Source organism: Nipponia nippon, unplaced genomic scaffold, assembly GCF_047370975.1.
Source record: "Nipponia nippon isolate SJK-2023a ecotype South Korea unplaced genomic scaffold, ASM4737097v1 scaffold_4, whole genome shotgun sequence".
NCBI classification, from domain to species: domain Eukaryota; kingdom Metazoa; phylum Chordata; class Aves; order Pelecaniformes; family Threskiornithidae; genus Nipponia; species Nipponia nippon.
The window spans coordinates 50,610,011-50,636,538 of record NW_028262358.1 but is presented as its reverse complement, the minus strand read 5'-3'; the positions used below and the strand labels follow the sequence as shown (position 1 = coordinate 50,636,538).

Here is a 26,528-nt window from a genome sequence, read left to right as displayed (position 1 = left end):
TGGGCATGAGTATGTAATCTCTTATTTAGCACAAAATGACTCTCTTATCATTCCAATTGTCTTCACTGGGAAAATAACAATGATACATCTTATTGAAGCATTGTTTCAGATTTAATTGATTTAACTGTTGTCTGATTAAAACATTTGTTATCAAACTTACTGCTTAGCTGCATTTTGTTGACTAAAGACTGCAAAAGTTTGTGGACAGGAATGACCAGCACTTGCACTGGTAACCTGCGAAGTTTAAGACATTCAAAATTTTCGTTTACTTTGGATATTTACCCAATACTGAGAGCAAGTGAGTCTTTTTAGAATGAGAAATGGCCTGTAATTTTGCAAAGTAGAAAGGAGTTCAAATAAAGCTTCAGATAGATTAGCAAGTTGGGAATGGATAGAAAAGTCAACAGAGGAGCCTTTCTGATGCTAGGCTGATAGTTCTGCACTAACTAAGGTCTACGTAATTCTCTCCATTATTTCTGGATGAAGTGGCAGACAGGAAGACATCAGGAATGGAAAGATAAACTACTTGCAAGTGTACGCCACTGGGAAACATGTAATTTATGTTATGCCTGGTAATTAATGGCTTATCTTACCTACCTAGTTCTACATTTCTTCAGCCTTTTTGTGGGAAGAAGGCTTAGGCAGTGAAATTTTTTTCCTAAACTACAAATGGATATGTGCCTTGTACAATTCTTCCTGTGGACAGGATTCATTCTGGAAATTGCATCAGTTTTGTCAGAAACTAATGCATTTGTAGTCTGCAATATCAGCCATCAAAAAGGTAGTTCCTGTCTGCCCACATCCTTAAATTTATTTGCATAAACATGGGTTCACTGGTTTCCTGCAAGAAATAAACTGAGATTGAAGTTAGTAGTGGCAGAAGACCACTGCAAGCAGCAGAAGAGATTTATCTACTGGCATCATAATAATCGTCTTAATTAGCTGAAATTTAAATCAATTGTGTTTAAGTGAAATCTGATTTTTTATCCTCTTAAATGTACATAATCTTCACACTTCCTGAAAACTTCCAGAAGATCTGTCACAAAGCATTTCCTTCCAATCCTCTTTCTACTCTTTCATTTTACTGTTATTTGGGGGGGGGGAAGGAGGGACTGTTTGTAACTTACATTTCTTGCTTCGTGTGTGATTTTAGTTCTTGGAAGAATAAAACAGTTTGCCATGGAAAGGAGACAGATGTAGAAGTATCATGCAAGCTTACCTTTCTCCATGGATGTTGTAGCTTTCTCATTTTACACAGCTTCTAGTACAGTTCCAGGCTATTTGAATACAGCTGCCAATCACAATTAATCAGAGAAAATTACATGGTGATTTTCTACACTGAATGAATGGACAAGAATGACACCAGAAAACACATTTCATTTATACTTTGACTTTGACTTCATTTGTTGGGGTGAAAAGCCAGTTAGTGTGTCAACTCACCATGCTACCTATATTTTGTCTCTTATCTTTGTCTTCATACCAATTTAAGTCTAAAAGTTACCTGATAACATTGTTGAAACATGCTCTCCCTTCATCCAGAAGCTGATTTAACTTATTGTACAGGCCACTGATTTCATCATGTGGGTGACTGTGGTTGCAGAATAAGCTTAGATGATCTTTTCTTATGTCTTTTGGAAAACTTCAGGGTTAGTTGAGCAATCTTGCTACTGACTCAATTTTATATGTTTTATTAACCTCCAGAGCTTGCGTGGAAAGAGAAAAATACTTAAAGATTATTTTTTTCTTGGGCTGGCTGATTTTAGAGAAGATCCTGTGCCTTATTTGGCTTCTTGTTTGAAGGTTTTTTTTCTGCACCTTGTTTATTTTTATGCTATTGCCAACAATCCTAGAAGCATTATATATAGGTAAAAGCCTGGTATTAATATTACTAAGGACTGCAAAAGTTAATATGTGTATCAAGATCTATAGCCCAACTTACCAGCTTCTAAACAGTAAAGCCAAAAAATTTTCTAAATTACTGACACCATGTACTGTAGCCATGCCCACTTTTCTTATACGTTAATTACTGTTTGTCATTTGAAAACATATTTCAAACTGTATTTCCAAGGTACTGTAGCTCACTGAAAAACTTACGTACCTGCTAGTTGAGACATAAATGGGAACTTGCTACCATAGCTAGCAAGCCATAAAGTAAAGAACAGCTGACGTAAATATTAAATTATACTAACTATACATCTGAAAGAGAGGAGAAAAGAAATATTATTATGGGGTCCTATTTATAAGGGATGCGCTTGAATGCTAGTCAGTGTATTTATCAGAAAGAGTACCAGATGGATTCAGGGTTTTACTGGAACCCATTTTAGAAGTGAGGTAGGCAGCCAATGTTCACTGATGCTCAGGGCCTTTTATACCTGGGTTTATGTTTTGGGTTTCATCTTTTCTATGTTTGTATTTGGTCAGTTGCGTAGGGCCAACAAAAGATGTATATTTTATTTGTTCAAATCCATATTCCAATCAATTATAGGATTCAGAATATGGAAGTTATGAAAGAGTATGTTAAAAAGGTAGCATTAATCAGAAAAACATCTTCAAAACATTGGAAGGTATGCTATAATGACGAAAACAGAAGTAGAAGTTATTGAGATGTAATGGTACAAAATCCAAACATTGTGTGGCAGTTAGGCTCTACTTAATGCGACCTATGATCTACAAATTTAGAAAAAGAAATGAGATTTCATTTCTAGCATACATGCTAAATTCAATTACATCTAACAAACATGCTGACAGTGTACTTTTCATTTCTTCATTCACAGAGAGACAATGTATTTAACCATTTTAATTGTTCAACATGAAGCAATGATGGGTACCAAACTAAAAAAAAAAACAAACTCAACCATCCAATTCTTCAGGAACATTTGAAATAAATGCTGCAGTTGATAACATTTTGTGTACAGTAGAATAATTTTGAATGCTTTTTTCTTGTTTGTTACTTGTAAGAAAATATTTCTCTGAAAAATAAGACAAAAATTAGTGGTATACTTTACTAAATAATATATAGCTAACAAATGCTGCTAAAATCATGCAAAAGGATGACCACAACATATAGCTGGAGTACAAATGGTGATTTTACGTTCAAATAGCTACATTTTGTATTTAGATCCAAATTTGTAAACTCCACCAAGGTCAATTTACTAGGTATTTAGCATTACATACATTATACTAATGTTATCGTTGTTTAAAATGGTAGATGCCTTAATTTAGATTCTGTTTGTAGACCTATTTGCACCTCCATTAATTACAATAGAAGACATGCATATATTCCTGAAGTGAATTTGACCTTAGATAGTAGGACTAGGAAACACCTCTTCCTTAGTCATTTACTTCATCTTCCTAAACAAAAGTGGATTAATCTTTTTATTATTTGTAGACACCCCTAAAGACCATGGTCTTGCCACTTCCTTGTTCACATGGGCTGTGGTGAATCAGGTCTAATGGCAATATTATAAATGAAACAGCTCCAGGGAACAATATCTCCAGCACTGAAAGCTTGTAAAATCAAATGGTGGGCTCTGTCCCACACTACTTGTTGAGGTCAGGATCTAGAGGTCTAAAAAGCCCGTTCTCTCCCTCACTCTGTTACTCCTATTATTCTTCCTGAAACCAAACTGAATACTATGTGCCAGTAATTTTAAGATTCAAATAACACTTCTTTCCTGCTAGGTCAATAAACCTTGAGTGAATATTGGACTTTTAATGCCACTTCATAAATTATTCTTTAGGGTCTATATTATAATTCCAAACATTCCAAGTATATTTTACTAGGTGCTTTTAACATGATTTTGTTGTGGTTTGAGAAAATAATAAATTAATTAATCTTTGGGAAAAACTCTTCCTTTTTTTTAATTAAATAGAATTGGCCTGATCTTCAGCTCATATAAATGCTTTTCGCTCCAAAGAAGTTATCTTATGCTAGTTGCAGTTTAACTTTATGAAAAAATAATCTAAAAGTTTGTCCTAACATTTTCAAAGATTCCGTTTGGTTCAAAAGATGGAAATAAAACGTGCATCACTCAAGATAGCAGCTCTGAGGGACAGATAAGCATGTCGATTACAGACTCTGCTCTTAAACGTACAGTTCCACACCCTTGACGATACAGTTCAAGAGCAATCTGTTGATTTGCCAACAGAAGTGCACTAAAATGCAACAGTTCAATACACAGCCATCTTTACTTAATTCCAAGCTTTTTAATTGAATGTCAGTCAATTACACAGTTATAATCCATATCTTATTACAAATACAAAGTTCTATATACATGAATTTTAAATAGCACATTTCCTTAATTTAAACCATTTTCCTTTTTAGAAACCATTGCAACTAAGCAATCAATTGTGATTATGGTAACAGCCACAAAATATTTATTACTTAATGTGATTATTTAATTGTAAATTAAAAAACCCCCACTCCTATCTTATTTACTATTAAACCAACATTTCCCAACATTAGATACTTTTCCAGGGTAAAGTGTTTCTCACTTTCTCACATAAATAAGATTTTTTTAATGTTACCTATCATAGGATTTGAGTATTTTCCAAAAACTAATTAGACTCACAATCCTCAGCAATCTCATTTACTCTTAACCTCACCTTTTCTACCTTGACCCATGTCCTGTTTTCTTCTTCTTAGCTGCTTTGTATAATGACTATGAGGATACGAATTTGAAGTGAGTTTTCAGCTTGGTTTTGAAAGCTGAGAGAATTGTGGTCAATCTAATATCCTCTGACAGGGAACCTAAAATCTTTTGTTCTGTTTATTGAATTAGCCTATATTCTGCTCCCATGAGCTTTGTTTTTCAGATTGATAGATTCGTTATTAATACAAAAGAGAGCAACTGAGGGTGACAGTCTCCTCACAGAGAAATACACTCTGCAATACGTGGGAAAAACATTTCTTACAGGACTTTTAAATCTAGGATGGACACCACATCTTTGGCCTGGTAATTTTAAAGGATACCAATAATCAGTTTGTTGTACTTATATTGAAGCAATATAAATTTCAGTAATTCATCCAGGCAGTTTTCAATTAAAAAGTCGGGGCCTAATCATAATACAGCAGGCTAGGGCACAGCTTTACAGTCAGTCTCAAGTGGAAAAAGGCCTTTTTCAAAATTTTGAACTATCCAGTCATTCTACGACTGAATGCCAAGTGATCCAAATGGTCTGCTTTGATGGTCTAGTTAGCTTGAGAATCCTTCAGTATAAAGTGATAGGTTGGAAAGTGATAGCTTTAGCAAAATTTAACAGAATATTCTCTTCTTCTCACGTCATTTTCTGGCTTGATGGAATCTGATTTTGTACAAGCGCTCTATCCTAAGAGCTGATTCCTGTGAGACACTGGGAAAAGTGAAAGCTGAAAACGTTCCACACATTAGAGATAAATAAACAGCATGATGGAACTATTGACATCAGAAATTATGGACTCTCACAGTTATTCCCCAATTAAAATATTCCTGCCAATATAGGTGTTTATATTAAGGATGTTTATCAAAAGAATTTTTTAGAAGGTCCTCAGAACAGCAGAATTAAAAGGAAAAAAAAATCATATAGATGTTATATGCGTTTCTTAGATTTTTCTTGTATTCATAGGCTAATTAAGGAATGGGGGGATTATAGTTCTCTTAGAAAATCAAATACAAAATTCTATTGATGTCTTTTACTATTGAATAGGCCCTATGAAGCATTAAGGAATTGATGTCCATATTACATTTTTAGTCTGCTTTATGGAATATTTGAGATGTGCGTACAACATCCCACTATTTGTTTGTAGTAGTCAATTTAAACTATTTCAGGGAACATATGCATTATATATGAAATACTTAAAGTTCCAGCTGAATAAACACTCAAGTTTCCCATCAACTTCAAAGGTCTATAAATAAACTTTGTGCACAATTTAAAGTGAAAAATATGTATTACATGCATCTGACCTTTTTAATTTAAAATGCTACTCTGCCTTAACTAAATTATATATGTTTTGGATCTTTCTGTATTAAATAATTGTAGGTGGAGGGATGAAGAGCTTCATACATAATATTTCTCCACAATATATATTTATGGGCACTCAGGTTTTATTATCAACACTTATTGTACCAAGCTCATGTGTCATGAACCCAGAAGCATTTCGGAATATATGGCTAGTAAAGCTGTTGCAAATGCCCATTAATACTTTTGGAGGAGGGGTGAAATATTGATACCTAGATGTTCTGGTGGAGAAATACAGAGTTTAATATCAGGGAATGCATAATTTTTTTTTTTTTTAGACAAAATCCAATTACATTCTTAAAGCGTTATTTTTTAATTATCATGTTTTTAACAACTATAACTAAAACGTGGTCTTAAGCTGTTAAATGAAAAACTTAAGCTGCTACATGAAAGCACATTCACTTGCTGCAAATACTTATTTAGAAACAAACCATCATGAATTAAAACCATATAAGTAAGAAATGGTTGTCTGACATAGGAAACTTAAAATGAAGTTCTGGTGGGTATTGCTGATGATGCCGAAGTCAAAAGAATGAATTTTTTCTTTGTCAAAAGAATGTGATGCCCTTCAAAATAAACTGCATGGCGCTAATCCTTCTGAAAGTAAATGGGCATATTTTAGAAATATATTCTCAGAGAGAAGAATGATTGTATTCTGCTTTACATTAATATAAAAACAATTTCACAACAGGAGGAAAAAGTTAATCCACACTCCTATTAACACTTCACCCATGAAAATCAAATCATAGCATATGATCTTGCTCTCACTGTGTATTGAATTTAATAGAAAGACAACCTCATCACAGCCAAGTCCAGCACTGGCCCTGCTGCTCTAATCAGACTTTAACAATATTAGTTTCATTTTTCCCTCATCTTTTTACTTCATTTCCCTTGACTGCAGTGCAATTTCACCAAAACGTAGAAGACTAATCATTAACTGGCAGCAGCATATAGACTGAAACTTTAAATTGACAATCACAGCAGTAGAATACCAGAAATTTACAGAAGCATAACTGTTTCTTCTGCTGGGTGTGTGATAATTGTTTTTCTGCTCATTTACATCCAAAACTAATTAAACTCTACAGCAAAACTATGTACTGTAGTGTTAGTGCAAAGTCTGCTGTTTGGAGGTTATGCAGATTCCATGAAAACATCATGGTGGGAACTGTTGTTCATTTGCGTTGTCACTTCCTAAAAATTTGCAGAAACATACCCTTGAAAGAATTAGGTCACACAAAATGTGGCCTAAGGGCTTCTCCTTTCTGTTTTCCCCAGTGGAGTTCTGCAGCTGATGCGATAAAAACTCTTCTACATCAATAATTTTTTGAGTTTATGTTTCCTGAAAAATTTATTTGGCTTATGGTAATAAACCATCTTTATCATTCAGTGGGAAAATTTCCTTGTCTTTCCTTCCAGATCTGATTTCTCAATACAAAAGCAGTGGTGTTACAGTGCACATAAAGGTGTATAATAAATGTTGGCAACTGTAATGATCTTCTGAATCTTCTTCAGATGGTTCTAGTTAAAGCCGTGCATTAAAAATGCATGTCACAGTAATGTAAGAAAATGATTACAGCAAACTTTGCTTTCCCTGTATATTACAACTTACATATAAATAAATACATCTTCAAAGCTGAGAAATTTTCTTTCTCATGACGTGTCTTACCAAAGTCTTACAGTGTTTCATGGTCACATGCGCCTTTTCCTGTTAGAGGGGTAATGGATAGCTGTTATTTTCTTGTACTTTTGGTACTGTGAAAAAAGTTATGAGATAACAACATAGCTAGTACTTTTTGTATTGAAAATAAGCTAATTAATCACTGTAGTGGGAAGAGAAAAGCTAACTCTCTCTCTCATTTAGTCTTCTGAAACTCATTGATTTACATGATGAAGCATGAATATAGCTGAAAGCAGTATTAGGCCCTTCATTTCTTAATACTTTGTACATGCTTGCTTTCTTCTTTTGTTAGGAAATGCTTCGATATAAATAAACACACTTTAGTCCTGATTTTGCAATCACTTACACGCTTGTATGACAGTTTCCTGAATCAGACCTATAACTACTTATGATGCCAAGAGCTGCATTTTATGTAGCGTGATATTTACCTTATTGAGAAATTGTGCATGAATTTTGTTGAATTCCATCTTCTGAAGCTTCTTATACACATCCTTAAATATTTTCTTTATCTCCCTTTATTTTTTTCAGATTTTTTTTTTCTTTTTTTTTCAGAATTTTTTGGGTTCTTTTTTTTTATAATATCTTGCTTAAGCTTACAATGTTACAGGTGATGCTAACATCTAATATATGTTCACTTTGCCTCATGGTCTTGCCAGTTTTTCTTGAATATTTGGAAGGATCTCTTGCAAGTACAACATAGAAAGACCATCTTTATGTAATTTCTATAGATTATGCACTACAATAATATCTTTAACTGTTATTGCAATATAAATAAATAAAAAGACAAAGAATAAGCTTGTCTCACTTTTAGATCAGTTATTACATCTGTAAAAACATAAACAAGCATAAATAAATGAAGATAGATGCAGAATAACCATCTGTTAGGAAGTTAGTTCAACTCAAAACACTTAAAACTTGGCACTGTAGATGTATTCATGTAAATCTGTATATAGGCATTTAAATATCTACCCTCCTGTACAGATGTTCTGATTCACTGCAGCCTTCATTTGGGAACTGGTAAGGGCTCAGGATCGGCCCACTCAGTTAACTGCCGAAAATTGGATTCAGGTGCTAAATTTTGGGTCTCTCTGAAAACATTGGCACAAGTTCATAGTCTAACAAAAGGTCTGTCTTACAGCTTCTTCCTTGCCAAATCATAAGCATAGGGGTCAAAAGAGCCTCTCTCCATGAGTAACTAATTTGATAATTAGGTGGAATCTCCCTGATCATGAAAGATGTAGATTTGAAACCACATAGGCTGGACGAGTTTCTAGCTTCCTGGGAGGGTGCTTCACCACTAGGTTTTCAAACAATAAAAACTAAGGCAACCATTGCTGCACTTGCTGATCTTTTTTTGCCTGCCTTCCTAAGAATACAAGGCTTAATGGGTCACAAGGTTATTCTGTTCTGCAAGTCTTTCCTCCCCCTCAACTCCCATACCTTTTAAACTCATTGTCCAAATGCAATCAAACTGGAAAAGGAGCAGAGTTTCTGGAAAAATAAGCATCTGGGTAGAGGGGAGAGATCCAAATTCATGCCCATGGTGAGAGAAATGTTGGTAGGGTACAACACATACAAGGTGTCAGAACAGGCCTTAGCTTATACTATCTTTTAGCTGGTAGAACTTGTGGGAAACAAATTACTATTGTAAAGAGGTGTAGAACAAAACCAGCACACATCCATGGGAAACAGGTATCATTACTGTCTTGTGGCACAACTTGCTTTTAAAGAAATCATTCAGTCTCACCCAGAAGGAATGGCAATAGATATCTACCCTCAGGAAAACTTCTGGGCTGTAGCTCCAGGGTGGATGCAAACATTTGAGTCTCAGGGAAAAGCAAGATTTTAGACACTGTTCTGCTTGCTGTTCCCCACTGGCTACCTCTGTGAGACTCACTGATCAGCCTTTCACTCACTTGGATGCTGTTCTTGTGAATGCAACTCCTACTTTATGCCATGAGGTGAGTCTAGTGCAGCCCTACCAATTCTCCTGCAGAGCCCATGTGACAGATATTAAGTGTTGCAATTCCTAACTTGGTCTGAAATTTCCATTCCAACTGTAAGAGATTTATTCCATGATGTGGTCTCTTGCCTTGTGTCTCTAATTCTGCCTGTCTGTTTTCACAGTTGTCTTCCATGGATGTGTGAAGTTATGTCAGTCTGTTAGCTGAAAATTGTGAGTGCTATTATTGTTCCTCTCCTATAAAACCAAGTTCTTATCTTATTGTACCATTTCCCCTACAGAGCTAGAACCGTAACCCCTGTTTAAGCCAATCTGAGCTGCTAGGTATGGATATATTAGAATGGTGAGGATATGTAAATAAACTGATATTAGCTTGACTTCTTCCATGACTTCTGAGGATTCAGTGACAGTGGTTATAATCTCTGCCAGAAAACTATCAGCAGTTTCAGGAGCTGTTGAGGCAGATGGCTGAGGCACTAGATCTTATAACAAGCATGCCTAAAATGACTTATTGACTCTTCAGCATTTTTTGATATTAAGTAGAGAGGGAAGCTTATGCCTCTCTAAAATGAGGATATAACCAAACCAGCAAGAGATCTCTGGATGACTCTAATGTTTATTCATATGATTAAAAGGAAGGAAGACAATAGAAGAGGAGAGGTCTCAAGCACTGGGAGGCTGTTGGTACCTCTCCTCTCATGGAGTAGTAACAGCTTCAGTTCACCTCCTCCATCTTAAAAAGCCAATACTTAAGCTGATAGCACACATTCCTGTAGAAGCCCTATACTTACATTAATAAGGTTGGCATTCCCTTCTAATCACTTCCCAAAGTAAACTTCTAAGTAGGTGAGATTCTTACTCAGAACTGTAAGGCAAAGATATTGGGTCCTAGCTACAGACGTGCAGATAAGCCTATCTACCTTTTCACTGTTTTGCTACGAAATGACAGTGGAAACTCAACAGGCTCAGATATAACATGTTGACCGGCATCCAGTGGGATACTTTAAATTACACTATGGAATAACTATGCTGATCCATAATGCATATATTCATATAAATTAGAACCTTTATGGGGCATACTTAAGAAAATTAACTAGCCAAATGAATGTCCTTGGCTTCCCTTCCTCCACTTTCAGCCTTTGTTTTTCTTTGTCTTCTACTCCTCCCATGTTCACATTCTTGTTCCTGGGACAAGAATTGTCTATTTTACTTATCAGTCAAGCGCACAATAAACTTTGGCTGTGCTAGGACAAGTGATTCAGGAAGAGCTTTCCAGATATCACCATTCAGTAATGAAATTTCTTGGTGACTCATCAAGAATTTTGCTCACATGAATTTATGGAGGCTGGTATATGTTATTCTTTTCCCTTGAAATAACATCCCATAGTTTCCTTCAAAAGTCATCATTCTGCACTAGCTGCTGTTGTCCAAAAATGCTCAGTGATGTTTTTCTGAAGCAGAGTTTTCTGTTACTCTTGAGGTAGTGCTTCCATTCAGCACTGCAGCTGCAGGGTTGGATCAAAGACCTGTAAACTCACTGCAGCCATTAGCATTAAACAGCACAGGAGGTGAAAGAGCCATCTGTGGCCTGCTGGAGAGGGGCAATAGAGGAATTTTGTGAGGTGTTACTTCTTCCTTTCCTCTCGAGGCTGACCCTATCCACTGAGCAATAAGCATTCCAGGAAAACTGCAAGAGAATATTATTCTTGAATATGTCCCACTTAGATATTAGTCATCTTGTCTTCCAGGTTATCTTTTCAATGTGTCCCAAATTTATCTAAAAAAATCCCTCATGACTTTCCTTCATAGGAATGGCCAATTCATTGTTATTAATGTAAAGCTAGTTATAACGTGTACGTGTATTCTCAGATCATCCAAGTGTGAGAAAGCATATTTAAGTTGCCAGGGAAGAATTTTCTTGACAGCTTTTTGCTTTTGTTCTTCATTATAATACATGAAAATGCAAACTTACAAATATTCAAACACATTGTGCTCTGCCGTGCTGTTGAACTGTTTTCTTTGCTGTTAGTTCTAAACCTCTAGGCTAGCCTGAGTTGACCAAGAGAATTCAGCCATATCACTTATGTCTTTTCTTGTCTCTTCCTCCCTGTCCTGACATGCGTGTGTGTGTGTGTGTGTATATGAGCTGTTTTCATTCTGAAGCTGAACAGTTGTAGGCTTGTCAAGCACCAGGGCTGGAAGGGCTGGAAGATGAGTGAATGATGAATAAAAAATTAAGATTGCAATTACGAAGTGTAGCATGCTTTAGCTACATGTTGGAGAATATAAGTGGTCATATTTGCCAGGATTGGCTGGAGAATAACAAATTACAAAATTTCTAATCCTGTGCCTCAAGGCTCTTGCACAGCAACATATCAGGATAGCAAACACTCAAGTGACCCCTGCAAGGGAGATGAACTTACTGTAACTAACTAGTACACTGCCATCAGCCTATAGATACATGATATTTGCAGCAGTTTAGGACAAGCAAATACAAATTCACCTGAGAAGCAAAGATTCTCTTTCAAGCTTTATTGTTCAGGTTCACTGCTTTTGTAATGAAGTGAAAGGGTATTAAGAAAAGTATTACAAACTGAACTAGAAGTGCTGCATTGTTAGCAGTTTGAAATTTTCTACGTGAGGGCACTTGTACAGATTAAAAGTATTATTAGTGTTAACCGGGGTCCAATTTACCCTGCTGAGCATGTCATGTATCCTGTTTGCACACAGAAAAGCCATTTTTACTTCTACGCACAATCCCAGAATAGATAAGTTTAAAGGTCTTTTTCAGTAAACGTGTAAAAACAAGTAGAGCCGTAAGAGATTATGTGCTTATGGATGATTTCAATGCTTCAGGTGTAAGCAATGTAAGAAATAGCAGCAATTTTTTTTCTTGTACTTATACATGCCAAGAGTAAAATTGTATCATGGACACTGTAAATCAGAAAAATATATCCTTAATTCTTTCTCCTATAGCTAGGACCTATGATTGCTCTTTATTTTTTCAGAAAAATACTATCTGGAATGGGAAAAAATATTCTGCGTTATCAATTTTTACTGGAACAACACCATTTACTTAAAATAATGAACAAAAGTAATAAAGCGGAATAAAATAAATATATATTTTTGTATATTAAAAATAACTTTCTCTTAAAATATTGTAATATATATGAATAATAGTTTTATCTCAAAAAAACTGCTAACCATTTCCTATCCTCTTGTTTTTATACACGCCTGTTGTGTGCGATTACTTCTTTGTTACGAACAATTGTATTTAGGCATCTCTAAAATGCATGTGCTTTAATGACTTAACACCGCAATCCCTTTGTGAAAAAGGAGCACATTTTAAAAAACACAGTGTAGAGTCTATGATACCTATAGTGGCATAGTTAATAATGACTTTATATTGGATAGTAAAGGAAGCAATCTTATAAAAGTTGCATAAGTGGCAAAACAAAAGGTTTTGCTGTGTATTGCAAGAGTATGTCAGTCTACTAAATCTCAGTAGGTGGTCTAAGTACTGGGTCGGGTTACTGGAAAAGCATGTGTAAATATCTTCTGTCTTTGTACATACCCACTGATATTATCAATAGCATAGCTACTGTTAACTGCCATTGCAGTTCAGTTTCTTTCTGTTTTTTTTTCAAATTCAGCAAAGTGGTTCTTCTTAGACAAATGAAAATAGCAGACAATTCAGGAGCTCACAGTATCAGCATGCTCCACTATTTGAGTCCCTGCAGTCTTGATGGTAAGCTAGACAAATAAGCAGTCGTACCTGAGATGGTTGACTTTTAGTAACCATTCAGACGGTTTATGCAGTTTCACAACATGCCACCAACCAACCTCCCTTTCAATGATTTATCTCAGGAGAAATACATGTTCAGAGAAATATATGGTTTCTCAGTTAATTTAATATCAGTAAAAAGTGCTAAAGGGTTCTCCAAAGGAAGCTAACATTTTAAAAACTTGCTTAGGTCAGAACAACATTTGAAGAACTCAGTAATCTATACTGGAGAGTTCTCATATATCCATTCCTCAAATCGCTCTTTCTTCAGCTTACTACTTAATAATTTAAAGTGACACAAAAAGATGCAACGATTAAGTGCTTGGGATGACCATCTGCTGTACTTTCTTTTTGTTCAGCTGTAGTCTCATGCTAGTGGTAGTATGTCCTCACTAAACTGTGTGCCACAGAATACAGGAGTGCCTTCTTGGCGTACGAACATGTAGTCTCTTCAAGCATCATTTCAGAACACTGACAAGATATACAAGAAGAGTAAGTTTCTATAACTTGAGATATTGTCTTTTTTGCGCATAACTTTATTTCCCCCATCTACAAGAAGGGCTGGAAGGAGGATCTAGAGAACTACAGACCTGTCAGTCTGACCTCGGTGCTGGGGAAGGTTATGGAGCAGATCATCTTGAGTGCCATCATGCGCACGTACAAGACAACCAGGTGATCAGGCCCTGGCAGCATGGATTTATGAAAGGCAAGTCCTGCTTGACTAACCTGATCTCCTTCTATGACAAGGTGACCCACTTAGTGGATGAGGGAAAGGCTGTGGATGTTGTCTGCCTAGGCTTTAGTAAAGCCTTTGACACTGTTTCCCACAGCATTCTCCTAGAGAAACTGACTGCTCATGGGTCGGATGGGCGTAATCTTTGCCAGGTAAAAAACTGGATGGATGGCTGGGTCCAAAGAGTTGTGGTGAATGGAGTTAAATCCAGTTGGTGGCCAGTCACAAGTGGTGTTCCCCAGGGCTTCATGTTGGGGCCTGGTCTGTTTAATATCTTTATCAATGATCTGGACAAGGGGATAGAGTGCACCCTCAGTAAATTTGCAGATGACACCAAGTTGCATGAGAATGTTGACCAACTGGAAGGTAGGAAGGCCCTACAGAGGGATGTGGACAGGCTGGATCAATGGGCTGAGGCCAATTCTATGAGGTTCAACAAGGCTCAGTGCCGGGTCCTGCACTTGGGTCACAACAACCCCATGCAACGCTACAGGCTGGGGGAGCAGTGGCTGGAGAGCTGCCTGGTGGAAACACCTGGGGGTGTTGGTCGACAGCCGGCTGCAGATGAGCTGGCAGTGTACCCAGGTGGCCAAGAAGGCCAATAGAATCCTGGCTTGTATCAGGAACAGTGTGACCAGCAGGACCAGGGAGGTGATAGTCCCCCTGTACTGGGCACTGGTGAGGCCACACCTCAAGTACTGGGTTCAGTTTTGGGCCCCTCACTTCAATAAGGACACTGAGGTGCTGGAGCATGTCCAAAGAAGGGCACTGAAGCTGGTGAAGGGTCTAGAGCACAAATCTTATGAGGAGCGGCTGAGGGAACTGGGGTTGTTTAGTTTGGAGAAGAGGAGGCTGAGGGGAGACCTTATTGCTCTCTACAACTACCTGAAAGGAGGTTGTAGCGAGGTGGGGGTTGGTCTCTTCTTCCCAGTAACAAGCAATAGGATGAGACGAAACGGCCTCAAGCTGCGCCAGGGGAAGTTTAGATTGGATATTAGGAAAAATTTCTTCACCGAAAGGGTGGTCAAGCACTGAAACAGGCTGCCTGGGAAAGTGGTTGAGTCCCCATCCCTGGAGGTATTTAAAAGATGTGTAGATGTGGTGCTTTGGGACATGGTTCAGTGGTGGACTTGGCAATGCAAGGTTAACGGTTGGACTTGATCTTAAGGGCCTTTTCCAACCTAAATGATTCTATGATTCCCAAGGCATTTCAGCTTTCCTTATGAAACTAACTTTGATGTGAGAAGATCTCAGGCATTCAGCACGTTGGGCTGGGTCCTGCTGGACCTCTTGCTTTCTTCATACTTGGGACCCTTTTGAATAACAGGTCAAGCAACAAAAGGTACAGGTGTAATTTAGACAAGAAGAAGGGTGAGTCACTAATGAAATAGTTCTTATTTACTAATCTTTCTTCGCACAGTGCAGGGAAAATGTTGAAAAAGATAAATAAGAGACAGGTTTGTGAGAGATTCCTAAAGCTTTAAAAAAAAAAATAAAGAATCAGTCTGCATGTGGTGTATGTGCAGTTCCTATATTGCTTTCAAAAGGCTTCAACTTTCACAATTCAAAAGCTGTGAATCTGCAGAAACACCACACCTAGGGGACACAATTTTCTTTCTTTTTTATCTGCTTTACATTCTTGTAAGTAAAGACTACACATTATATTTTAGTTGTATAAAAATTGGCTTTTTTCTGTTTGCTTGAAAAGCTGTTATAAATTCAAATGTACGCTTTTCTTAATGCAAAATGAATAGCTATTAACTAGCTTTTGTTAAGTATTAATTTTTATGTCCTCCTGTTCTTCATAAAAAGAATGAAAATTCATATCTTGAGAAGGTAATTTTTTTTTTATCTACCATATGTATTGATCCAACTGGAAAAACTCAGAAATAAACAGTAATGAGATTACTCAATTTACTTTAAAAAAATATATATTACAAAAATTTAAAGAGACACCAGAAGGAGATATCCTGACCCTTATAGTACAGATATCTGGGAGAGCGGGGTGTTCCTTTCTGTCTGGCTTGAGGATAAAATAGTACATTCCAGTTTCAGTGCTAGCTGCCCATTAAACTGCATAAATTCTGTCCTTGTCCCACAGCAATGAAAGAAATCTTGGCAAATCCACACAGTCATTCATAGCTTTCATCTCCTTGTCCCTTCTCAAATCACTGCTAAAACACCCTCAGCTGACTTTGGGTTCTTGCTTATTTTACTTAATTAGGGAACAGAAAAACTGGAAAACTGGAAACTTCAGGCATATCCGGCAACTTATAGGCATATCTAACAATGTGCTTCCATAATTTTGATGGGAAATTGTTAATATATTGACCTATTTTTCATATGGTTTCATTCCAATGACAATAAAGGGCTTGCCTGTCTGTCACAAAGTTATGAAAGCAGTCATTGAAGTCATTTAGTTGTCAATGAAATTTTTGATGGGCAAGCTATCCCAAATAGGGTTCTCAAATGGTAATGTTTTATAACAGTCAATTTAGACACAACAAATTCCATTAGTATGTGACAGGTGTACAAACACATCAAAAGTTATTAACACAAAGTAATGAATTACTGAGCTTTTTACTTGTAAAGAAAAACCTAGGGCTTTCCCTCAAAAGCATTTTGGTTACATTAATAAAAATCTTCCAATGGGGAAAGAGGATGGATTGTCAAGCATCTTGAGTTTAAGTAAGAATAAACTCAATGTTAAAAATCAGCTGTTGTACGATTATGTTTCATACTGAAATCAGCAATCTTTAAAGCATTTTGGGACTTTCAGCTTTGTCACTTTGACTTACATTAAAAAGTAAATTATGTTTATTCTACAAACATACAAAGATTTGTTTTTCCATGGTTTTAATTCCTTTTGCATTCATTATGCTGTATTTGGATGAGAAATTAATGTGAAGAACAAATGTATTTCACATCAGTCCAGCAAAGCTATGCAAATTTTGCACACACAAACATGATTTCCAGATAAAAAACAGAATTGACTTTGTACTAGCTTATATACATCCAAAACAACTGGAAGAACATCAGATTCACATAAGTGGTGCAACTCTCGTTGCACTTTAAGCATGATTGGTGACCTAAGGTACTATTTTGCAATGGTAAACAGTGTACCAAGGCCACAGAGATCTCAGCCTCCAGTTTCTGTTCCCCTGTTGAACACGCTGTTTATCTAAGATTATTTAATGTTACTTTGTTTGATATTGATCAGTAGCACAAACATAGGCAAATTTCAAAGTCTAAATTCATAGAAGAAGTTTAAGTACTTATAGAGGAAAAAAACCCACAATAATATTCTCTTATTTTTTACCTCATTGGTCAAATATGGTTGCTAATATAATTTGTTACAAAATCTGTGATTTCTTTTTCATTTTTGTACTTCTATTAAAAAAAAAAAAGTCTGGGCTTAGAAATCTGATGTTGCTAACATTTCCTGGAAATGGAAAACTGTGATAACAGCTGCTGTCTTGGCTCATTTTCAGTTGGGTTTTTTGGTTTGTTGCTTTTGGTGGTTTTTTTATACTGCAGCAATTTACAAGTAGTTACAGCTATCTCTAGTAGGCTTATATCATTGGTAAAAGAGCATAAGTCAGTCAAATGTTTCCTTTCCAATCAGAGCACTTCCTCCACTTACTGAATTGTTGACTTTCTGAATAGTATTTATAGTAACAGCACTTACATTTTAAAATAAATGCTAATTTATGAAATAACGTAAAGCTAGCTAGATATGGAAGATAACTATAGAAAGAATCTATATTTTATGCTAAAGCAAAATACCTTCTATGAGAATTAAGAAAATCTTGGAAGTATCTTATTTAAATAAGTAATACCAAGCTGATTTATATCGAAAGTATATTTTTTTTCCTAAGACCTATGATGAACAGAAATGTCTCTATATTAGTGTTCTTTTTAAATTCCAAGCATATATTCTTTCTTCTTGGATTGAAACACTCTTCTGCAATCTCTGCAGTACTGTAGCATTGTAAAGTGATAAACACTCAGCAGTAGTGATGAAAAATAGAAGGAAGAGCCAAGTAAAGCAAGAGACAGGGAACTCTAAGTGTTGATAGTGTCAAAAAACAGGTCTGTGCATATTCAAAGATTTGGCCTCCTTAAGGCACATTAGTACTTTCAGCTTTAATGGTTTAAAGTGCTTTGAAAGATACATGTTAATTTTTTCTTAAAATTATGTTCTCATAGTTTCAAGTCAGGATGTTAATGAAATTTTATTAATTTTTCAGCCAAATCTGTGCGTCTTTCTTCAGTATGATTAAGCCTATTTCTTCTTATGATTAAGCTTCCAAAAGCAACGTTATATACGCAGGTTAGAACCTGTTACTATGCCAAAAGTTTAGGTTTGTTTTGTATCAAAACAGATAACAATTATCCCTATGAAGTCGGTAACTTCAGCAAATCCTCCTTTACCGAATAAGTTTGCATATTTAAGGAGCAGCACTTCCCTTCATCACATTTGAAATGGCTGGTGAAAAGCTCTGCCAGCTCAAGGGGATCTCTGCACCATTCCTTGTTCTGGCATTACTCTGTGCTGAGCAACTGCAGATATTTCACCCTGAGCAACCTGACCTAACTCTGAAAATGGAGCTGACTTTGAGCAGGGCATTTGGACCAGATGGCTCCAGAGGTTCCTTCCAACATACATTACTTTATGAGCTCTTCTTTCCAACGCTCTAGCTTTGGGACCAGCCTGCGTGAGGCCAGTTTGCACTTCTGTGTGCACATAATCTAGATGTGTCCTAAGAAACATTTAAAACTGCTGTTCACGTTGCTCTGAGCCTTCAGGAATGGAACACGGGGTTTTCTGTCTGGGTTAGTAACGACCAGAAGTCATAACCTCCTGGTAGCTCTTCCTTCACCTGAGTGAAATGAGCCAGCAATGTCCCTCTGTTTCTTAGCAGGCAGGAGGGATTTAGAGTTTTATTCTGTGACTTTTCATGGACTTTCAATTAAATGAACACGGAGACTCCAGCTCCCCCATCCTTCCTGGAGCTGTCAATTTCAAAGCACAGTTCTGAGTCACAGTGAGAGGAGCGGTGCAATGGAGCCCTCCTCCCTCCCGCTGCACTGACTCACCAGGCTCTTTCATTTTCCACTCTGGTCAGAAAGCCAACATCGTTTATGACAATTAAACTAATCCTAACAAGAGGACTTTGAAAAATTAATTAAGCTCTGAACTGTACCTGAGCAGTGAACTTATGCGATGTGAACCCTGACATAGATGCATGTCAATCTATAGCTGAAATCAGCTTCCATTTATTTCTTGGTATTGATGCTGACTCCTAGAAGGAAAAAAGTCCTGAAGTTTTCCACAAAATATTTTAATTCTAGTTTGTACTGCTTAACTGCATATTGTTCTGTGACAGGCTTTTCTGTAGAAATACAATTCCGTACTGAGAAATATATCTACACTTTACAATCCCATCACTATTGTTTTTTTGAAGTAAAAATCTTATTCAGTTAAGTGGTTAGCATGTTGGATTACTGTAATCATTTTAATTGCTGAGTATACCTGTTGGTTTGACTAGGATGAACTGAGCAGCTTCAAAATGATTTTTACCTGTTGTGGTTTAACCCCAGCCAGCAACTAAGCACCACCCAGCCGCTCGCTCACTCCCCCTCAGTGGGGTGGGGGAGAGAATCAGAAATATAAAAGTGAGAAAACTCATGGGTTGAGATAAAGACAGCTTAATAGGTAAAGCAAAAGCCGCACACGCGAGCAAAGCAAAACAAGGAATTAATTCCCTGCTTCCCATGGGCAGGCAGGTGTTCAGCCATCTCCAAGAAAGCAGGGCTCCATCATACATAACGGTTACTTGGGAAAACAAACACCATAACTCCAAATGTCCCCTTCCCCCTTTTTCCCTCAGCTTTTTATTGCTGAGCATGACATCATACGGTGTGGAATATCCCTTTGGTCAGTTGGGGTCAGCTGTCCCAGCTGTGTCCCCTCCCAACTTCTTGTGCACCCCCAGCCTCCTCGCTGGTGGGGTGGGGTGAGAAGCAGAAAAGGCCTTGACTCTGTGTCAGCACTGCTCAGCAGTAACAAAAACACCCCTGTATTATCAACTCTTTCCAGCACAAATCCAAAACATAGCCCCATACTAGCTACTGTGAAGAAAATTAACTCTATCCCAGCCAAAACCAGCACATTACCATAGTTATATTTTACCATAAATAGTACTTTCATCATCTACAATAAAAAGACAAAAAACATGATTTGTGACCGATCTTTTCCATGACTTGGAGCAAGTCACTTTACCTTTCAGTATCTCTGTTTCTCAAGATTCAAAAAGGGATGAATGATGCCAATCTTTCCAAGCAGTTTTATTGATTTGTGTACAAAAAAAAACCCAAAACCGTTATACAAGAGCTCTCTGTTGTTAACTAGTAGTAGTTAAAAAATTTCTGCTAGGACTCACTTGTTCCAAGACAACAAGTTGAAATATATGTGTGTGTACATGTGCACTTAGAAGTTCATCAATAAAGAATAAAGGAATGGCCTTTGAGTTACAATTTGATTAAAAGCATTGCTTAAGCTGGGGACATGGGGCTTCCTTCAGAGTCTCTTCAGAAATCTCTTTTAAGTATTATTCTGTCCTCCAACACTAAGCATTCCTCAGATATTTAACATTCGGGGAAATTCTAATATCCCAAGATCTATGACATCCCTACAACAACAGGTGTATGAAAACTCCAGTTTTAATTTGTGCTTTCTGTGAAGCAGAACCTTGGGAATAGCCACCACCAGGAGTGAGCGCTGGTATCTGCGAGATACATACAGAGAGGTACTTTGACATATTTGGGGGATTAAAAAAACCTCTTTTCAAGATCTGGCCTGCCTTGAAGTGAAATCTAATAAATTGAAAGAATGTCTTGGACACTTTCAGATGTTAACAGATGTCCAGAGATAAGAATAGATCTGACTGAGCTTTAAGGGTTGGTTTACCTTTCTCGTCCACTCCAGGACTTCAAAACTGCCATATCAAGCTCTTAATGCATTGAGAGAAACTTGCTTGTCCTTCTTTAATGCAATAAAATTTTATATTTGTATCATTACCCTAGTGAAATTTTAGAAAGAAATGAGATGGAATACAAATAACACTAGAATTTCCTTAATATCCTGAATCATGAATAGAAGCATGTCTAGACTCAAACACAAATCATGTTTTAAAACCAAATTCAAATCCTCCTCTGTTTGCTGCCAAACGCTGAATTCAGTCCCTGAGGGTCCAAGCAGGGTTTCCTCGGCTACAGCAGCTGGCATCGGCAGCGCTGATGGCAGGGCAGGGAGTGCCACTCCTGGGCTTGGCGTGCTGGGTGATTTCATCAGCTAGCGCAGGTCTTGACAGGTGCAAAGCCTTTCACTTCACTTTAAGGACCATAAAACCCTTGGTGCATGATTTAGGAGACTGGGAACTAACTTTTTGATCCAGGAAGGGAAAACGAGATCTTTTCCTGGTTGTAATCCTCTAGATCTGTTAGTATTCCTTCAATGTGTTTCTTCTGAACACAGCAATAACATTGGCTCTGAAAAGAGTTCTTGATGCATGCTGAATTTGCCAGACATTTCACTTTGGGACAAAGATATGACAAATGTGCTTCCTAGCATTTTCATGTTGATTTATTCTCCCTCACAAAGGACAACTTCATAAAGAGCTTGAATCAGATCCATGTTCACACTTTACATATGCAACATTTTTGTGGCTGACAAAGTTGGCTTCTCATGCAAGCTAACTCGGAAATAGTCAAACCAGAGAAGGGCATGCTGAGACCGCTATACTTCAGTAGCTATTTTTTTCGAACTAATCATCATTATTATTATGACTAGATACTTACCCTTAGGTGCATTGAGCAGATAATTCTGACTCATCCATTTAGTGGATGTTGTCCTGTTGGGTTAATGATTATCTTTTTTGTCTGAAAGATTTGTTAATTCCTATAACTGCATAGGATAGCTATTTTAGTACTTACCAGGTGACCTCGATGCTGACATAACCTTTCTGGTATTGTTGGTTGTAGCTTGTGTCATGACATTAATGTGAGTTATGACTGTCTTGAGGATACAAACCTTCATATAGCACAGATGGTCTGTAGGAAAAAAAAAATTGTAATGACGGTCTGCACATCACACATTCAGTCTTCCCTTGCAGACTATTTTCTTTATCATTGCTTCATTCTCTTAGGCACCTTTTAATTAAGCATCTAAGGCATCATTTATTGTACAGACTATGCTCTATAATAAAGATTGTAGCATGGGATTCTGGAAAATACCTCTGCTACCAGCGTTATCACGGTGTCTTGTTGGCCTCCTCCAAACTTACTTAGCAATGTATCACCATTACTTCCAGAGAGCTGATTTTTTTACTACTTCTTTGAAAGAACGATGAAAGCTGTGTAAGCTCATTAGCAGAGCATGTGTGTAGGCTTAAAATTGCAGATAATAGACAAAGGGTTGGAAAGTCAGTAATTCCTTTACATATTTGCCAAAACTTAGGTCAAGGTTCAGGGTTTCCTTTGCTCAAACCGGTAAAATCAAAAATACCTCCAGGTGTTCTGGGGACTGCTGGCAGTGCATGTGCAACACAGGTGATGAGGCACAGTCGATCTCAGTTGTTTTCTGCAAGAGCAAACCATGTTTAGTCTAAATTGCACTCAACTGTGATGTGCTTTTCTTTTTGCATTAGAATTTTGTATAAGCCAATCCTTTTATTTAATAGCCCTTGGTGTTTTCTATGCACTCTCATAATCTGTTATTTCTAACATTACAGTAAATTCATTGTAGTAAATTTTGATGTCACAACCCTGGCTTCTCATGTCAGTGAAATAAATAGTTAATATACAGAGAAGTATTCATATGCTTAAGAGTAATCATCACAAAAAAATTACTGCCTTTCCATCCACACAGAAGCCCAGTCCTTGTATGTCACATCTGTATTTGTGTAAACATTTTACAAAAAGCAAAGTGAAACAAATGTGTGTAAGGAGTCTGAAAAACTGATATACACATAATTAACTTGGAGTGCAATCAGATAGTTTACAGGAAAATTCAGCAAAAGGATGATTTTTACCCGTGTTCACCAGCTCTTTCTTCACGAGCATGGTTCTTCAGTTTTTACTAGTAACAAAGTCACAAACTTTAAATCCAGATCCTTGGGCTTAGATGCAGGAGAGGATGTGAAGATGGGTGCAGTTGTATATCTACACCCCATCGGCCTGGGGATGTGGAGGCACCAGTTGGAGCAAAATCTACCCTTGCCCTTGTGTGTGCCATGTTTCTAATGTGAAAGGCAGGCACTACCCAAGAAATTGGCTGCGTTGTCTTGACAAATGTGTCCTTTGCTGACAGTGTCAATAAGCAAGCAGCATTATTTGAGGTGTTAAATGTATGACATGGGCGCATTACCACCACTGCCCAAAGTGAAACCACTGACTGATTGTATGTGGACTACCCTACAGCAGTGTGACAGCCGCTTCACCTGGCCACTACACCACACCTGATCTGGGTACATTATGTTCCTACCAAATTATTTTTTGTATTTGTCTTGGAATATACCTATATTAAGATAGTTTTCAGAATATTGTTTTAAAACAAAATGAAATCTATTTTCTTCCTTTAAATTTCTCAGCATCATTGCAGGTGAAGTCATTTCTTATTCTTGTATTTTCTGTTGCCACAGTTGTTCACACAGATTTTTTTGAAGAATTATGCTTTGTGTATTTGAATGTGTGTCACCCTTGCTAGTCCATGTTAGAGAAAGCAGCAGTAAATGTTACTGCATCTGGGAGCTGCAACAATTTGTCCCTTTGACATTGACTTAATTTTACACATTTTTCAGGGAGCAGAAATTGAATGAGTGCCATGTTATACTCCAAATATCTCTTTTAGGCCACATGACATCCCCTCTATCCGAAACAACATAAGCATGTGAATATGATGTCTAACATGGAACAATCTCAAAACAATACCTATTTAAGATTTCAAACCATAACAAGTCTAACTTAATTCACATTTTGTAGATAAGCATTTATGCATCTGGCAGTAGAATTTTGTCCTAAATAAGCAATGTTAGAAATAAAGAAGTAATAGTCTTAAGAGATTAACTGCGTAAGAGAGAGTCCATCTTTATCTTATAAAAGAATGTGTTTTCTTTATTTTTACTAGGATTTTTGCTTAGATACTGAAGTAATGCGTACATAAACAAATTCTGAAGGCATACGAAGTCGGAGCCTGAGCAAAGCCTTAAAGAGATACCCAAACCATCCTTTTTTCAAATTCAGCTCTGTTTCCTGTCACAGAGCAAGGTTTCTAAAAGAGGCACAGTGACTGACCAGCAATTGAAATTTCCTATGTCATTGTTTCAAAGCATAACAGTAAATTTAATATAATTCTTGGGTTTTTTTTGTTTTATTAACCAGTTAATTCAGGTGATGGGATAGACTACAGCCAGCAGAAGCGTGAGAATATTGGAGATCTGATTCAAGAGACACTGGAAGCCTTTGAACGCTGCGGTGGAGAAACTGCTTATATAAACATTAAATACATGATCCCTACTTATCAGTCGTGCATATTAAACTGAGTTGTATCAAATGGGATGATTCCATTTGTGTTCTAAAAAAACTGTATCTGACTCTGTATGGCATCTTGTTAGTCATGCTTTTTTTCTCTACAGCTGCTAAAATAGTGGCTTCTGGGGCATTAGAGTGTTAGCACTATTGTGAACAAGGCTTTCCAATACATAAATAGTGCCTGTTCCTTTGATTACAATGGTGTACTGTGCTTGTTTGTTCCCTGAAAGAATCGCTCCTTTATAACAGAGCTGACTCGAGCAGGAATCGGAGTTAAACCTTCACTTGTATAGACAATAAAACTATAATTTTCATACGCAATTCAGCAGTTGCTGTTCTGTGTCCGCTTGCCCTGAGGGTGATGTCAGAGGCTGTAACAAGAAGAGTTTATGCTGACTGCTTAATAGGTGTTTGTCATGGAAGAGAAACACCAGTTCAGCAATGCCTCTCTAGCAGCTGTGCCGAATAATGTGCACTGACATACAATAAAACTGTTGAATGTATATACCAATTACAGTGGGAAAATTTATATGGTCCATTATGAAGCACTGTCATAAAATTAATTCATGTTTCTTACACACTCCTGATCTCGGCTTCCAGGTGTTTACCTTTTCATGGAACTTGGGTTCCTCTTGGCGAATACCAGGCACAACCACAGTTTTGAAGAAAAAAAGCCCAGGCAGAACTTCAATACATCAGATGGCAGATGGAGTGTACATAGTGTATCAGTCCCTAATGACACTGTTAATCTAGGTAAACACAGAATATACACGTATATTTTTAAAGGGCACTGGGTATTTTTTTGTAACTGCAAGGTTGCTGTTGCTTTTTTGTTATTATGGTATACATGTGTACAAACAATGTAACTATTGTTACAGTAATCCCTTAGAATTTCCTACTCCGTTTCTCCTTGCATACCCACAACATGGAACTGATATAATCATGGATTTAAGCAATGCTATTGAGATTGACTTTATTGCTTTTTAAGCATTTCTATGGAATAAACCTACAAAAAATAAAACAAGTTTTACAATTCTCAAGGACAACTATTTAAAAATATCGAGTCAGCTCAAAACAAATCAGGAGGTATGCACTTTGTCTAAAAAGCACAAGATTTTTAAAAGTACAGACTTTGGGCTCATTTTGCTTTTATTCTGGTTTCTGGAAGCTCTTAAAATATATGCAAGTTGTACTTGCAAGTGTTTCTCTGTAACTGTTAGAGCTCGAAATGCACTCTTCAGTGTCAGACCCATGAGATTTTTTCCAAGTGCTTAGCCACATCCATATTCACACCCTACAAGGCTTGCCTGTGCGAGAGACACAGCCCCTACGCTGCCCTGTCCTCTTGGGTGCGTACCACGAGCGTGGGGAACACCTGCCCACCTGCTGAAGCTTTGAGCTGGATCTGTTGTTGGACTGACATTAGACTTGCCTTTTTCTGTGCTGTGGGATCTTCAGCCTGAGGATTTTTTTTTCTTATACTTTCTTCTCTTTCCTGTAATTGAAAAAAAAAAGTTAAGAGGAAGATTTTTACTCTTCTGCCTCTTTGAGGAACTGCAGCATCAAGTGATGCCAGCGGCCATGAGTGCTCACCAGTCCCCGGTTTAGGCATGGCTGCTGCAGGTGTGGCTTTTTCCCAGGCTCCAGAGACCTTTCTTTTCTATTTGTTTTTTGGTTCTTTCTGAGTTTTCTTTTACGCATTGCCAGGGCTTCCCTCAAGTCCCTAGACTTCAGGCAGTGTCTACCCTGTGACTAACACACACCTGTGATGGAGGAGTGC

General features: G+C 37.2%; 1 protein-coding gene across 2 annotated transcripts in view; it reads left to right on the top strand.

The window, feature by feature from the left end:
• The window catches only part of PACRG (parkin coregulated), a 259,421-nt gene extending 233,763 nt beyond the window's left edge, over nt 1-25,658 (top strand). Inside the window, exon 6 of one of the 2 annotated variants that reach the window (XM_087777117.1) lies at nt 24,599-25,658. In XM_087777117.1, coding sequence (XP_087633243.1) covers nt 24,599-24,759 — 161 coding nt within the window. In that variant the 3' untranslated portion in view covers nt 24,760-25,658. The remainder of the gene's footprint in view (nt 1-24,598) is intronic. The other variant, XM_087777116.1, reaches the window with a different exon arrangement.
• The last annotated feature ends 870 nt before the right edge of the window (nt 25,659-26,528 follow it).